This window comes from Grampus griseus, assembly GCF_964374135.1.
Source record: "Grampus griseus genome assembly, chromosome: 13".
Lineage (NCBI taxonomy): Eukaryota > Metazoa > Chordata > Mammalia > Artiodactyla > Delphinidae > Grampus > Grampus griseus.
In genome coordinates, this window is record NC_139007.1 from 54,300,951 (window position 1) to 54,317,962 (window position 17,012).

The 17,012-nt window shown below is 36.7% G+C and overlaps 1 protein-coding gene across 8 annotated transcripts in view; it reads right to left on the reverse strand.

The window, feature by feature from the left end:
* Positions 1-17,012, reverse strand: part of ECHDC1 (ethylmalonyl-CoA decarboxylase 1) — a 45,712-nt gene that overhangs the window by 23,112 nt on the left and 5,588 nt on the right. For 5 of the 8 annotated variants that reach the window (XM_082668636.1, XM_082668637.1, XM_082668640.1 and 2 more), the window contains 3 exons: positions 10,374-10,421; positions 6,593-6,814; positions 3,898-4,040 (listed from right to left, as the gene is read on the reverse strand). In XM_082668636.1, coding sequence (XP_082524762.1) covers positions 3,898-4,040; positions 6,593-6,812 — 363 coding nt within the window. In that variant the 5' untranslated portion in view covers positions 6,813-6,814; positions 10,374-10,421. Of the gene's footprint in view, positions 1-3,897; positions 4,041-6,592; positions 6,815-7,282; positions 7,320-10,373; positions 10,422-17,012 lie in introns of all 8 variants that reach the window. The other 3 variants (XM_082668638.1, XM_082668635.1, XM_082668639.1) reach the window with 2 other exon arrangements.

Below are 17,012 nucleotides of genomic sequence, written 5' to 3' on the forward strand. Positions count from 1 at the left end.
GCCCCAGACAGCTGAAGTGCCTATCAAAGGAATGATTTCAATGAGCCTAGACTCTTGCACCTCCCTATAGATAGAAAAGCAGTAAATTCCTTAACTTGAGATATCTGGTTTTCTTTAATTAACAATAATCTTTTGACATTCCGACTACCTGCCCTTTGCTGCAAATACTCCTATATATTCCGGTTCCCCCTCACCTCCTCGGAGCAGTTTCTCAGGGTTATTTGAGATGCTGTCTCCAGGCTTGAAGTCCTAAGAATGCCTGCTGAAAAATACATAACTCTCAACTTCTAGGTCATGAACTTTTTTTCAGTCGACATGTCTACTTTTGTTTATATTTGGTAATTTTCATTAATAAAATATTTTTTCAAAACTGAAAACATACAGTGGCAAAAACATCAACATAATTATCTTTTTTAAAAAAGCCATTTAATAATCACTTTCATGTATCTTATTATAATGAGAAGGGAAAGTAACCCAATTACTAAAATCATCTATTCTACTTATCTCATCATCCTCAGAAGAGCAAATTCACCAAATAGGCAGATGCAATGAGGCATTTGCAACAACAAAGAGTAAGTATATTAGATAAAGAAGAGCTTTGTTGAGAGAAAGGCTGTTTATACTTAAAGTCACGTTAAGCATCTCAGAATCTCTCAGCTGTGAGGGACAGATGCGTTTATACGTGCAGCTGCAATTCATAAACATGCATGAGCCTCAAAAGTCCCAAGGCCATTGAAAATTTCAGTTTTACACATATTTATAGGTACTTCTCAGGCATACAGGAATATGTTCTATATGAGAAATGGAAATAGTTAACAGGAACTTTATGTAAACTGCTTCTACTTCTTATTAATTTTAAAAATCATCATGTGACAAATACACCATACTTTATAAATATTACTGTGTTTCTTAATATTATCCATAAAGAGAATTTACTCAAATTGTTTATTTCCATGCTATATATTTCCTATAACTATGACTAAGAACGTTTCATAAAAGTACAATAAAGGAACCATCTACACAAAAAAATGCTTTAAATAAAATAAGGTATTTTAAATACCAATCTGGGCTTGAAGCATACACACTGTAAAGCAGAATCACAAGTCCAGATTTTTTTTCTAATGAGACTGGCAGATGTGCATAGCTACAAGGGACGAACACCGGCAGTGTTATTTAAGCATTGGGGTAACACCACCCGAGTTCTCAACTGTTGATCAAAAGTCAATCTTACTCTACTGCAGGCATTCAAGACAGCAGATTACTTGGAGAATGTCCTTACTGGAAAGAATAAACTTTATTTAGTGATCCCTTACCTGAAGTCTGAATAAAAATGATACATATTTCCCTACATGATTTACATCAGGCTGGCTACATATATGTGAAACAATTAGCATGTCTCCACTTTTAGTTTTTACATTTATAGGGGGAAAATTCCTGGCCACATGATCTAGTTAGACAGCAACAACCTTCTAACTAGAAGAAAGCAAAATAACCTTTCACATTTTTAGGGGTGTTTTCCTATCTGACTGGAAGGTCAGGCCACTCCAGATGGCTGTTCTCTGGCTCTCTATACATTCCCTGCTCCACCAGTGCCTGCTTTACCTACACCCTACTCACATGACTGACCTTCCTACATACCTGCCCCAGGCCCCAGCTAGTGACTGTTCTTAACAAAGGGGTGGTGAGGGGCGTGCCCCTCTGCTAGTTTCCCTGGTAACCAATGAGCCAACCTGAGGTTAGTTCCCCTTAAAACTGGCAATCTCCCATCTCCCCTTGCCCTTGGAGTGAAGACTGTCCTGCCCTGTCCTACCCGCCATCTGCTGCAGATGGTGGGGTGTTGCTCCAGGACCTTGCTTCAGAGGCTCCCCCTATCCACTGAACCACTGATGTCTCTGTCACTGACTCCGGGCTCTTTCTTAGGTCTTAAAGCTAGGCAAATACAGGCCTTGCAGGCCTGCAGGGTGCAGCCCAACGCTGACAACACACCAGACCCACAGTAATCTATTATCTCATTCTACAATATCTTTATAGTATCTTTTGTGAACAAAGTGCTTAGCAATACAATTATTCTAGAAATGAAAAATTATAATCAAATGACTTGCAGGTCACATAGTTAATTATCAGTAAAGCCTGGGCAAGAATCCATATATTCAGATCCGCAGCTTAGTGCTCTTGATAGGGACAGATTAAAGGGACAAAGTAGGTGATTAAATAGTTAATCCCACTAGGAGATTGTAAGTAAAGACAAAGCATGGGAGACCCTGTAAGGTAATGATCACTCAAGAAAGCAGGTTTGCTTCACCACAAAACCAAGCAGGCTTGCTTAGCAACAAAATCATGCAACAGAAGCATGAGACATGCCCCAAACAATAAAATAATGGTGGATTGAGACCCACATCCTGTCCAGTGAGGTCAGTAAGTTAATGATTTCTAGGACATGCTTCTCTGCATACACTGAAAATAAAAATATAAGGAAAAGGTGACATTATACTGAAAGCTGAGATGATTTATCATATTTTAGTATATGTTACCACCTTTTTGCTCATTTCCATTACACTATGACAGCCCCAGTTTGACCATGTAGGGACAAGAAAAATCCCCCACCCGACATGGAGGAGGAACCAATGTTGGAAGTGTGATGTCTACTCAAGAATGAGGAAGAAGGTGGTCTTCTCCCCCTCCCCACTTTTCCTTTGACTATAAAACTGTAGCCCACTAAGTTCTCAGGGCAGCACCCTCCTGCCTGCCTGCTCGTAAACCTATAAGCATCCTATGCTAATAAATCATTTCTTATCTATCACTTTGCCTCTTGCTGAATTCTTTCCAATCTGAGACATAAAGAACCAGAGCTCCTCGGAGCCCCCCGCCCCGAGATGCATTTCTGCAGTTTCACTCTAACCGTTCAGAGGCATTACAAATTTAAGGCTAGTGCTGCTACAAATTACGGATCATCATGGATGACGATCTTTGAAATAAAAATAATAGCTACCTTTTTCAGACACCATGCTAGTAGGCACTTTATATATATTATCTTAAATCCTCACGATAGCTCTGTGAAATATACAATTCTTATTTATAGATTAGGAAAATAAGACTTAGAAAGAGTAAGTGATTTACCCAATCACTTAGCCAGAAAATGTTGAAACCAGCATTCAAATACAAATCTATCAAAATTTCCAAAAGAGAGATCCTTCCTCATATATTATGCAAATAGATCATTATACTACATAGAGTGGTATGAGAGTTGTGCAATAACATTAAAACATTATTACCTATGTACAGCTCACATCTATAATTAAATGGCAACAGATACCTTTTTTTCTTTTTCTTCTCTCTCTCTCCTCTCTCTCTCTCTCTCTTTCTCTCTCTCTCTCTCTCTCTCTCTTTCTCTCACTCACTCTCACCCTCTCTCTTTTTTTTTTTTTTTCCTGCCTAGGGGATGTTAGTGGACAGCTGAATTCAAGAAAAACAGGTTGCTCGGAGGACAGATAATGAGAGATGATTCGGATTCCTTTTCTGTAATCATAATTCAAAAGAAAATTTTTTAACTGTTAGCATTTTTTGAAGTCTACCATGTGCCAAAGCTATGCTAGGTACCTCATGGAAAACTCCTTATCATGAGATGCTAAGGGACTTCCACTAAAAAAATTAAAATCCTTGCTGGCTTTAATAATGAACTTTTTATTGCTAGTCTTCCTGTCCTTCATTTTATTCCTCATTACTTCACACTATTACAAGCTAATCTTTACTTTAAGAAGCAAAACAAAAACTCGGATCCTTGGAAAGCTATTAAAGAAAAGCTGTCATGATAATAACCATGTAAGTAGAATATAAGTATCTTAGCCCAGATGTCTGACAAACATGTAGAACCTATTGCATAATTCATACAATACTTGCCTCTGGAGTTCCTAGTGCTTTCACAGCATTCAGATCAGATCCTGAGGAGAAAGTATTTTTTGCTCCGTGGACAATGAGCCCTTTCCCCTCTGTCCAGTTTTCCAACTCAATCACTTTTTCCAGAAGTTGTAGCATCATAACACCTGCCAGAGGGGAGGGGGAGTCAAAAACACATAAAATATTGGACAAATAGAAATAATTTAGAAACTGTAAGGTGTCAAACAAGACTCTTAGGTCACAAATTGTACAAATATTTACTGAATGTCTATCAAATGCCTATCATGTTGGTACTAAGGAGTATATACAAAAGAGGCAAGCATGACAGTCTCTGCTTTAAAAGTTTACAACTTGATAGTGACCTCTTTCTCTCTCTCTCTCCCCCTTAATTAAGAAGTCACATAAATATGTGGTTAGGTAGAAAAAATAATGCTGGCCCTAAGTATGAGAAATCTGTACCAGTAGTTAAAATAATCTTTTTGACTTTGTAAAATAAACATAAGAGTTGAAACAGACCTTAAAGAGTATCTGGTTGGCTGATTTTCAAACAAGGGCCTTGAGAGTTGTGTGGTGTGGAGCTGATTCATCATCTCACAACCCAACCCAACCCAACCACCATCATCCAAATCAAAGCAGTTCTGCTTGTATTAGTTTTAAATATTAGGCATCAAATTAATACTTGTTTCCGTCTGAATAAAAAGTTTTACTAATATAAATTATAAATTGTAGCTATTCAGTAGTAAGTTAAAACAAGTATTTATCTAGTCTAAATCTCTCGAGCAGTCTTACCTTTCTAATTTTATTTTTCCTAGGCTAATATAAAAACTGGCTTTTATTCTCTGAACCAGTTGAGGGTATGCAGCTGCACTGTCCAGTAAAGTAGCCACCACGCACATGTAGTCCTTGAGCACTTGAAACATGGCTAGCCTAAACTGAGATGTGCAGTAGTGTGAACAGCTTTGGGCAGGAAAGGCCTCTTTGCAGGAAAGAGCTCTCTACAGGAGGCCCCTTTTGTCTTGTCACTAACCTTAAGCCAGGCACCCCCATCCTCTACTCATCTCTGGCCCTAGCACAACTTTCAGATCTTTTGATCACACAATACGTTGCCTAACCTGTTGGCTCTTTCCGTAGATCAAAGAAGTAGAAATGAAGAATAAGTAATTAAGACATGACCAGATCTCTTCCCTAGCTTCCCCTTCAGAAATCTCGAGAACAAATCTGTGTGAACAAGATAGCATCTAAAGAAAAATCACAAGAAGTCAACAAGCCTGCACACACTCGGGGATGGCGACGATTCTGACCCCTTATCTCAACGACTGAGATTACTTCCCCTTTTCCCTTTAAAACTTTCATGGCTGAGCAGAATCTTCAGAGCTGGTTTTTGGGGGACAACTGAATCCAACATCTCCCCAGATTGCCAGCATTCTGATTAAAAGCTACTTTCCTTTCTACCAACATCTGTCTCTTGAGTATTGATTTCTGAGTGGCAAGCAACCAGACCTGATTTGGTAACAGTAGTGTAAAATACATAACAGATTTCAGAGAATTGGTATGAAAAAAGAAAAGAGGAAAATACCTCATTAATAATTTTTGTATCAGTCATTTGTTGAAATATTTTGAGTACACTGGGTTAAATAAAATATGTTATTAAAATTAATTTTACCTTTCTTTTTCCTTTTTAAAAATATGGCTACTAGGAAATTTTAAATTACATATGTAGCTGACACTTGTGTCCTGCATTATACTTCTATTGGTTAACATTAATAGAGACATCTCTGAATTCTGCTGAATGTAAAGAAAAGTCATCTTGTGTTTAAAGACCCACCACTAATAATTTACAAAGTTTACAGTCTACTGAGTTATGTGTATAAGTAGGATTATATATAGACACAAGAAACTTTACTGGGATATTTTTGAACCCAATATTTCAAATGCTACTATAAAATATAATTCGCTCCCCCCACAATAAGTATGTAACTAACAAACAGAGATTGCCAAAATCACCTGGAAACACAAGTGCTGGGTAGTCAGGAAGGTAACTCATGAGCTCTTGTATAACCTCATGGTAGGATAATTCAAATTTGAGCTTTGGCAAAAAATTACAAATTATCACAGGTCCTGGACCTTGAGGTCTCTTAAATATAAAATTCTTATATGCCAAGAGTGCTGCCTAGTAAATAAAAGGTATTTACCTGTATCTCAGAGCTAGAAAGGGGCAACAAGTAGGCAAGTGCAGTGTTCTCAGTGATTATTGGAACTACATGGTTAAAATGACAGTCTTATTTCAGTTCATAGAAAAAAAAATTTAAGCTAAATAATTTTTTTCTCATTTTAGGCTTTTCTCTTTAGGTTGTAAAATCTTTGAAACATCCTTCCCTTTGTCTCCCAGTGACATTAGCTGAACACAAACAAATGAAGTTATTAAGCACTTAAAATTTCAATGGAAAAAATAATCAAGATTAATTTGATGGTTTCCTTTTTACCAACATCCATACTCACGGATTTTTTAAAAACATTAAAATATTCACAATTAGTAAAAGAGTTCCTGGTTCAGGTGATTGTTTTGTTTTGTTTTCTCATGTTCTACAAAGAGTACCATGACTTTCAAGAATTCTTCAACAGATTTAAGGATAAAAGCATGGGACAGCAGGTTAGATTTAGTGTCATTTTTTAACTAACAAAAGAAAGTTCTCTATACCTGAGAAGGCATTCATTTTACTTGGATTGTTCAGAGTAAGAATGCCAATGCCACTGTCTTCCTTCTGAAGGTCAATGGATCCACCAGGAAACTGCTCAAGTTTTCTTTTCACTTCTTCCTCATGGAAGCCATGAGAGGTACTATAAAGTGGCAATCCTATTTGATGTAGCAATTTTGTCTTCATAGGGATAGGTGATGTCTTCAAAACATGTCTTGCCATTTCTGGAAAAGAAAGATAAGTGTGCAGTAGTCTGGATAAACAGACACTTTTAGAATATTATACATTAATAGGCTTTAGTGAGAGACCTTTCTGTTTATTGGGAGGACTTCCCTACTTCTCAAAACACTCTCTGAGAAGTGTATAGGATTGCTTCCCTTCCCCCCCGCTTCTCAAACCAAAGGATATAAGTTACATTATTTCAGTATATCATCAGGAGATGATGACGTAGTTATAGGGCATTTACTGAGATCCAACACACTAGGAGGATTTAGAAAAATGTTGCTGTTCTGTAGTTAGCACCATCTCCTGCCTTCAGGGAGTCTTCCTCATGACAGCAGTTCTTCTTCCTTTAACTCTAAATCTAAGAATAAATTCAGTCCAGAAGTTCCCTTGGAAACAATCTCTATGCAGAAATGCTACAGAGCAGTTCCAGTCTCTAACAGAAAATTTATTTTTAGCATTATCCTTACCTTATGTAATGCTTTATAGAAAAAGCTGGAACGGGTCCTGAGGAAAGTGGGCAAAGAAATAGGAATGTATGTGTGTGGTTTCTGTATTCCCCAAACTTCTGTCACTCTTCTCACTTTATATATCTCATCTCTGGGTAATCTCCTATCTGCCCAAATGCTTTTTTGCCCTATGTAAGTACTTTTGTTCACATAAAAAATACGTTCAGAAAATTATACAAATCATAGGTTACAGTTCAATGAATTTTCACAAGGTAAATACATTCAAGTAAATAGCACTCAGATCAAGAAACTGAACATGACTCCAAATAAAAATAACAACCATCTTGACTTCTAATAACCAACATTAGCTTGCCTGCTACTGAACTTTATATAAATTGAAAAATATAGTAAATATTCTTTTGTGTCTGGTTTCAGCTACGTTTGTGACACCCATTACTATTATTATGTGTACTTAGATTCTAAATAGTCCATTCTTTTCATTGTTGTATTTTATTATATGAATATATCACAATTCATCTATTCTAATGTAAATAGTCATCTGGGTTGTTTCTGGGTTTTGGCATTACAAGTAGAGCTGCTGTGAACATTTTAGTACCTGTCTTTTGGGTCAACAAGTATGCCTTTCTGCTGGCTATATCTAGAAATGGAATTAGTGGGTCAGGCAGCAGCTGGCTAAAACTGCTTGTTAAACACTGAAGAATTTTGCAAGTTGCTTTTTAAACCATAGGTAGCTTGAAATTAACCATGGTGAGAGTATTAGCAAACTCTACATATCAATCTCTCCCCGCCCCCCCCACAGCCATTTGCCGGGTACACCACTGGTCATAATGATCACATCTGTTCATTTATTTCACTTTAAAAGATACTGCCTAAGAGTTTTCACATCCACAGCTAGTGAACGTTCCAGTTGTTCCACAACCCTGTTATCACTTGCCAATGTCTTTTTTTTCCTTTCTTTCCATTTTAGGCATTCTAGAGAGTGGTATATCATTGTGGTATCACTTTGCATTTCTATGATGTCTCATGAAGTCAAGCTCCATTTTCATATGCTTGTTATTTGCATATCATCTTTTATAAAGTGCCTCTTCAAGTTTTCTTGCTCATTTTTTTGCCTTTTTAGTACTAATTTGTTGGAATTCTTTTATTCATTTGCCTACAGTTTTTATTAAAACTCGTAAGACAACAAATTCTACATTTCCATCTCTAGTTGAGACCTTATGCCCAAGTCCTCCTAAATCAAACAAAAATCTACTTCCTTACTCCTCACCTCTAGATGTACCACAGGTTTCTCAAAATCACTGTTTAAACCTAACTCACACTTTTAAAACCTGTAACTACTTTATTCCTTCCCTAGTATCCTCAACCCAGAAAGCCACAGCGGAAAACCCAATCTCCTTCCCCACCTTCATTCCTCATATGCAACCTTTTGTATTTTTCTCATCCTTTACTTCTTCTATGACTAACATAGTTCAAACCTATGTACCTGGATGAATACAGTGGTCACCAATCAGTTGTATACTACACCTTAAGATCAGAGCTATCTTTCTACTGTATGCCCCCAGAAGTACAAATCTTCATATACATTTTCAAAGAAATTGAAAAGATTTAAAATTAGTCCTTCTCAGGACTTGAGCATGAACCTAAAAAATGAACCTGAAGGGGAAATAAAGTGATTAAGGTGGGAAAATTTAGGTCTATGGGAAATGAAAGGGATGGGGGGGGGAAATACAATGTTTTTACTAATTAAAAAGTACGAAAGAGTTATGAAAAAACACAAGGATTTTGGAGGCTTCCTAAATTATCAACTAAATATAAGTATCAAGTTCTCTCAAGATTCTCTTAGCTAGCAGAGGAAATCTATACTCAAAATTTCAGGAGTTATTGAGAAATTACAAGCAATGGGGCTAGAAATAAATTAAATTAGCAAAACTTATATTCTCAGGACAAGATATATATGTATATTTATATGTATGCTCATGACTCCAGCAATGTGCAAAAAAGCCCTCTCACCCCCAACCACTGTTCTTTCTTTTTCATCTCCCCTTTCACTATCCCTAGATTCAAGTTCAGTGATCAAAGTCTGTGGGAAAAATAAGGTCAAAATATATCATTCAAAATGAGCTTGGAAGCCTTCCTTGCTTTTTAAAAGACAAATTGCAAAAAACATACATAATAACTAGATTAGCAATTAAGATAAATCTTTTAAAACAGGACAGTATTCTTTCTTGGATTATTTAAAGTAAATAGCTTCATTCTAAGAATAAAAAATGGTTGAATAGTTTCTTTGCATAAAAGCCATTAAGTAAATTACACCATGTGTATATAGGTTTTTATAGCCAAGAAGTTCAAAGGACTGGGATCCTAGTATATAAACATACATGCATATGATAAGAGCATTTGGTAAGATATAATTGGTAACAATTCAATTGGTATTTATTGAGTTCCTATTTAGTGATCTCCCCTTTGCTAACTAGCTATTTCAAAGAGAAAAAAAAAGTATTTTTAGTTTTATCAAAGAAACAAAATACATACACACTCAGCAATAATATTCAACTCTCTAGTTGAAAATAGAACAAAATACCTCCTTTTATTAAGCTCTATTAGAGACCTGCATCAAATTTAAAATATAGCCATAACTTCATAAAAGGATTTTTTTCTCTTCACCAATAAACTTTTATCATGAAGTCTAAGAATTTTCTATAGGCAGAAATGGATCCAAAGACATTAAATCAGTGCATGGGATTATACTTTATTTCCCTTCATTCTTTCCAAGTTTTAACATTCTAAGCAGAAGTAGAACAAAAATCAAGCAACATTCTAGTTCTGCTGGGGAGTAACCAAAGAAAGAAGTAAACTCAGATCAGCTCTTTTTTTGCAGTGTCTTGTGGCCAAAATATTGGCAGAGGGCTCTACTTTCAAAATACTCTCATCTTACATATTTCCAGAGTATCAGTTCTTCACCTGATTACGTTAGCACTAATATATTAGAATGAAAATTATATAGTCCCACTACCCTCCCAAAACAAATCTAGAAAACAGACAAACAGAAAATAGGGCCCACATTTCCATTTTACAAGTAATGAAAGCTTACCTTTATGTGAAGCTTTCCTCTAGAGAGTGACCTGCTTGCTGTCAAATTCTGAAACAACAGGAAAGCTCTTCAAGTTCTCACTCTGCTTTTTCTCCAAATAAATACATGTAATTTTTTAAAACAAATTATCAATTTATAAAAACCTTTAAAACTTGAGACACTATTTTAGGTAACTAAATAGCCGCCTAGAATCACAAGTCTTTTGAATAGACAAGAACATACTTTACACAAAGGCTATTGGATGAAATCAAAACATTTACGAGGTTATATGAAACTGTGCGACACTACTATTCATGTATTACTTCTATAAAAGATTGCTTTCATTTACTTACTTTGAAATCAGGTTGTATTACAGTTAGCCGGAATGAAAATAAATGTAGACATGAAGAATGAAGAAAGCTAACCTAACATACTTTTGAAAAAGTAAGGTTTCAGAATGAATGTGTTGTAGTTCTTAACCTAAGTAATGGATACACAGGTATTTCTTTTTGTTGTTGCCTTTCTTTAAACTCTTCTTATGCTCTTTTCACTATATGCATGTATGCTACATTTCTCACTAAACATTTTTTTAACTGAAGGATATCATTCCAAATTTAGAGGGGATGGTCACTACCTTTGCTAGTAATCTCTCCCAACCTTCTAAACTGCCAATTTCAAGACTAGTTTTCTAAGTACTGTTTTTTGCATAGAAGATATTTAATAAAGAACACAAATATTGCCATTGGTGGCCACATAGGTGTCTGAAGGTTCTGGCAGGTCTGACAACTGAGCAAGTGTCCTTATTAAAGGTAATGATATTTCTTAAAAATTGATGTACAACCAGAAACCAGATAAGAAAGAATTAGAGATGAAGCTCCTGCCTCCAGTAAATTCAAAAACTCTTATGGGCAGGGACCACATCTTATTCATGGCTTTAGCATACAGAGCTTTACCTTTAATATTTGCGGTACTAAATGATACCTAACGTGGTTATTACCATACAGGGATTACTGTACCTAACCATCATTTCCCAAACTAAATAAAAGATCTCTATTTGCCATATAGAAAAAGTTTATTTCATTGTTGGAATTCTAGGAAATGCAAGTCCGGGATATGTAGCTACAAGTGCTCAAGGGTATTACAGTCAGCCAGAGAAGGAGATCTCCTTTTCACTGGCCCCTGGTCAGTTTGATCCAGGACCACCACTCCACGGTCAGTCCTAGCTTAGGAGCCCCTGCTCCTTTTCACAAAACAGACAAGAGCTTTGGGTCTGATATTTTTTTTCTTTTCATGTTTACAATTTGGGTTTGCATACAACACAATCTCTACTGGATCATTAATGAAAATACTAACACTTTTCAAGAAATGATGGTAAGTAATAGATAACAAAACATCGCTCTACCTATTTATAATGTCTGTAGTTGGTAATACATATTTTACAAGGGTCTGGTTAGTAGTATTCTTCATACTTTAACTATATAACCAGATTTCCCTCACAAGGGTTAGGACTAGCCTGTTACATTCTCTAACTTTCTAGGAATGAAAGGCAATTTACCCAGTGAGTACTGAGGTTAAAACCATGTCACAACTAAGACCCGGTGCAACCAAAATAAATAAAAATTAATTAATTTTAAAAAAGACCTAGTAACTATTCGTGGCAAATTTAAATGGGGAACCCATGACTTGACCTATTTTGCCCTACCTTCCCCACTCCTCCTTCAAAGGAAGATGCTATCGGTTTTGAGCCAACTACATTCAAAGTACCACAGCTTTCTGTAGAAGGCAACAGAGTGAAACTGTTTCCATTGGCACTGCTGCCACTTTGGATTTCTTTGTTCTCATCTCCCTCCTTTCCTCCTTTTCCTCTCTACTGGGTTCTCTCTCTCCTCTCCTCTCTTTCTTTTTCAGCTTGTGTGGTACATGGAAGCAGGGGATGCCTTTATCTTCGGAAGGCATCTGAAGAAGGTTAAAGGCAGTAGGGCTCAGGGTTCCTTAGGCCTGCTTCTAGTCTAAGAAAAATAAGCTCTCAAGGTCACCTGCCAGATCAGTTCACAAAACTGAGAGGTCTACATAGAGGGTCAGAGCAAAACACAATATGACCAAGCTTGCTTTTGCCTAGAATATGCTCTATGCATGTTTTGCCCCTGGGGATAAGTCATATATAGAAGAGACCACTCAATGGAAAATTCAGTTGGGGCAGAGGTCTCTTCCACATTGACCATGACTTCAGTATAAAAGAATTGTGCCAAAGAAACTTGATGAGAACTTAAATGACTATTTAAAAAAATAAATAAATTTCCCTGTTTTCCATAGTATTCTGTTTAGGGAAAAGAATAAGGAGTTAAACTAGAAAATAAGAAGGGGTAAGGCTTATAAAATCATTAGCATTTTTAAGTATTATGAAGGGATAATAGATTCAATAAACGTTATCCTCTTTCATTGTAAGGAGTCTGTCTGTTCTGTCTTCACACACTTCCCTACCTCCAATAACCAAAACAAGGGCAATTAGTATAGACATCATCAGATCTGTATCTCCTCATACTTAAATCATTACAAATTTAAATATTCATGTTACTAACATTTTTGCCTCATTGGACAACTCTGATATGCTGATTTTTCCGTGGAAACCTTATAATAAAAACCTCATTATCCTTTTTCTCTTTTGATTCCATATTTTTTTTCTTTTCCCCCCTCACTCTTGTCCCCCTTGCACTAACTCTCCTTTCTTTTCTCTTCTCCCCTCATATCCCCTTGTCTGTGCCACACACTAGTACCAGAGAAACTCAAGGGCACTGCTTAAGCCTATTAGATTTGCTGATCTCAAGTTTAGGGATCCAATTCTTGACATTTGAAATAGCCTATTATGGATACTTTCATCCCAATTCTAAACTCAGAGATTAAATTAGACAGTAGTTCAGTACTTAGAAGATGACAAGGTGTAAACCACTATTAAACTACCATATTATCTGAAAGTATAAGTGAACAAACAAGGGCTGAGATTCTGGTCTTTTATAAGCATGTAGTTAAGCAAACGGCATTTTGGATTTGTTCCAGGATCAGAGGCAACGAAAAGGTTCGGAGGCATTTTTGATTTTATAAATTTTCTTCAGGACAAAAAGTATGTTTAAAACTCATCCTGCAGTGTCACAAAGAAAGAAAACTACAGGCCAATATCACTGATGAACATAGATGCAAAAATCCTCAACAAAATACTAGCAAACAGAATCCAACAGCACATTAAAAGGATCATACACCATGATCAAGTGGGGTTTATTCCAGGAATGCAAGGATTCTTCAATATACGCAAATCTATCAACGTGATAAACCATATTAACAAATTGAAGGAGAAAAACCATATGATCATCTCAATAGATGCAGAGAAAGCTTTTGACAAAATTCAACACCCATTTATGATAAAAACCCTGCAGAAAGTAGGCATAGAGGGAACTTACCTCAACATAATAAAGGCCATATATGACAAGCCCACAGCAAACATCATCCTCAATGGTGAAAAACTGAAAGCATTTCCACTAAGATCAGGAACAAGACAAGGTTGCCCACTCTCACCACTCTTATTCAACATTGTTTTGGAAGTTTTAGCCACAGCAATCAGAGAAGAAAAGGAAATAAAAGGAATCCAAATCGGAAAAGAAGAAGTAAAGCTGTCACTGTTTGCAGATGACATGATCCTATACATAGAGAACCCTAAAGATGCTACCAGAAAACTACTAGAGCTAATCAATGAATTTGGTAAAGTGGCAGGATACAAAATTAATGCACAGAAATCTCTCGCATTCCTATATACTAACGATGAAAAATCTGAAAGTGAAATCAAGAAAACACTCCCATTTACCACTGCAACAAAAAGAATAAAATATCTAGGAATAAACCTACCTAAGGAGACAAAAGACCTGTATGCAGAAAATTATAAGACACTGATGAAAGAAATTAAAGATGATATAAATAGATGGAGAGATATACCATGTTCTTGGATTGGAAGAATCAACATTGTGAAAATGACTCTACTACCCAAAGCAATCTATAGATTCAATGCAATCCCTATCAAACTACCACTGGCATTTTTCACAGAAGTAGAACAAAAAATTTCACAATTTGTATGGAAACACAAAAGACCCCGAATAGCCAAAGCAATCTTGAGAACGAAAGAAGGAACTGGAGGAATCAGGCTCCCTGACTTCAGACTATACTACAAAGCTACAGTCATCAAGACGGTATGGTACTGGCACAAAAACAGAAAGATAGATCAATGGAACAGGATAGAAAGCCCAGAGATAAACCCATGCACATATGGACACCTTATCTTTGATAAAGGTGGCAGTAATGTACAATGGAGAAAGGACAGCCTCTTCAATAAGTGGTGCTGGGAAAACTGGACAGGTACATGTAAAAGTATGAGATTAGATCACTCCCTAACACCATACACAAAAATAAGCTCAAAATGGATTAAAGACCTAAATGTAAGGCCAGAAACTATCAAACTCTTAGAGGAAAACATAGGCAGAACACTCTATGACATAAATCAAAGCAAGATCCTTTCTGACCCACCTCCTAGAGTAATGGAAATAAAAACAAAAATAAACAAATGGGACCTAATGAAACTTCAAAGCTTTTGCACAGCAAAGGAAACCATAAACAAGATCAAAAGACAACCCTCAGAATGGGAGAAAATATTTGCAAATGAAGCAACCGACAAAGGATTAATCTCCAAAATTTACAAGCAGCTCATGCAGCTCAATAACAAGAAAACAAACAACCCAATCCAAAAATGGGCAGAAGACCTAAATAGACATTTCTCCAAAGAAGATATACAGACTGCCAACAAACACATGAAAGAATGCTCAACATCATTAATCATTAGAGAAACGCAAATCAAAACTACAATGAGATATCATCTCACACCAGTCAGAATGGCCATCATCAAAAAATCTAGAAACAATAAATGCTGGAGAGGGTGTGGAGAAAAGGGAACACTCTTGCACTGCTGGTGGGAATGTGAATTGGTTCAGCCACTATGGAGAACAGTATGGAGGTTCCTTAAAAAACTACAAATAGAACTACCATATGACCCAGCAATCCCACTACTGGGCATATACCTTGAGAAAACCAAAATTCAAAAAGAGTCATGTACCAAAATGTTCATTGCAGCTCTATTTACAATAGCCCGGAGATGGAAACAACCTAAGTGCCCGTCATCGGATGAATGGATAAAGAAGATGTGGCACATATATACAATGGAATATTACTCAGCCATAAAAAGAAACGAAATTGAGCTATTTGTAATGAGGTGGATAGACCTAGAGTCTGTCATACAGAGTGAAGTAAGTCAGAAAGAAAAAGACAAATACCGTATGCTAACACATATATATGGAATTTAAGAAAAAAATGTCATGAAGAACCTAGGGGTAAAGCAGGAATAAAGACGCAGACCTCTTAGAGAACGGACTTGAGGTTATGGGGAGGGGGAAGGGTGAGCTGTGACAGGGCGAGAGAGAGTCATGGGCATATACACACTAACAAACGCAGTAAGGTAGATAGCTAGTGGGAAGCAGCCGCATGGCACAGGGATATTGGCTCGGTGCTTTGTGACAGCCTGGAGGGGTGGGATGGGGATGGTGGGAGGGAGGGAGACGCAACAGGGAAGACATATGGGAACATATGTTTATGTATGACTGATTCACTTTGTTATAAAGCAGAAACTAACACACCATTGTAAAGCAATTATACCCCAATAAAGATGTTAAAAAAAAAAACAAAAAACAAAAAACAAAACTCATCCTGCAGGATGCTTTGCTGTCCTACCACAAGCAGATTCAGCCCAGCTGAACAAGCTCACAACCATACCATGGGAAAAGGAAAAGAGAAGAGAGCCCTGTGTACATCTGAGATCAAAGGTTTCACTTTCTCCACTTCTGTTTTAAAGTTCTTCAAAGGTGATCAAATAGCTCCCTTCCCTGCACAGAAGCTAAGCTAGCTGTTCTCTTAGAAGGCATAACCCGTTTTACCATGTGTTGAAACTGCTACATCTAGACAATAAACACAGACGCATACTTAGTAAGAAAACAATTAGCTTAACGCAGGGAGTAAACAAAAAATCAAAACTATTCTACTTTAGACTGTCAGTATATGACCTGTTTCTCGTATTTTAGTTTGGTTTTAGGCTGTCATTTATTATCCTACCTTTCAAGTTTAATTACGTGCCACACATACCCTTCTTCCTCTCAGCCAACATGAACTTCTTTCAGTTTTTCAAATCCTTCAGGTGTTCTCTTCATTCCAAGCCTCTGAATACGTGCTTCCCCCACCCATCACACTTTTTTCTTCCTCAGACTCCAAGTCATCTCCTTTAATACTCTAAACTATACAAAATACTTTTACTCTCTGTTCTCACAATATTTATATCCTTTATTAACCCTCACTCACGCTTTCCTGTAATTACGTCTTTAACCAAATCTTCCCACTAGATTTAGCTGTAAGAGGGCATTTGCAGTGCTTAGTACAGTACTTGACAAATAATATTCACCAGTAATAATTTGGCACACGATGCTTGAGAATCCATAATGCCATACAAGGCTTAAGAAGCTGTCCACAAACCAACTCTACACACCCTGTTTATTATTCCCACCATTCACCCTGCTTCGG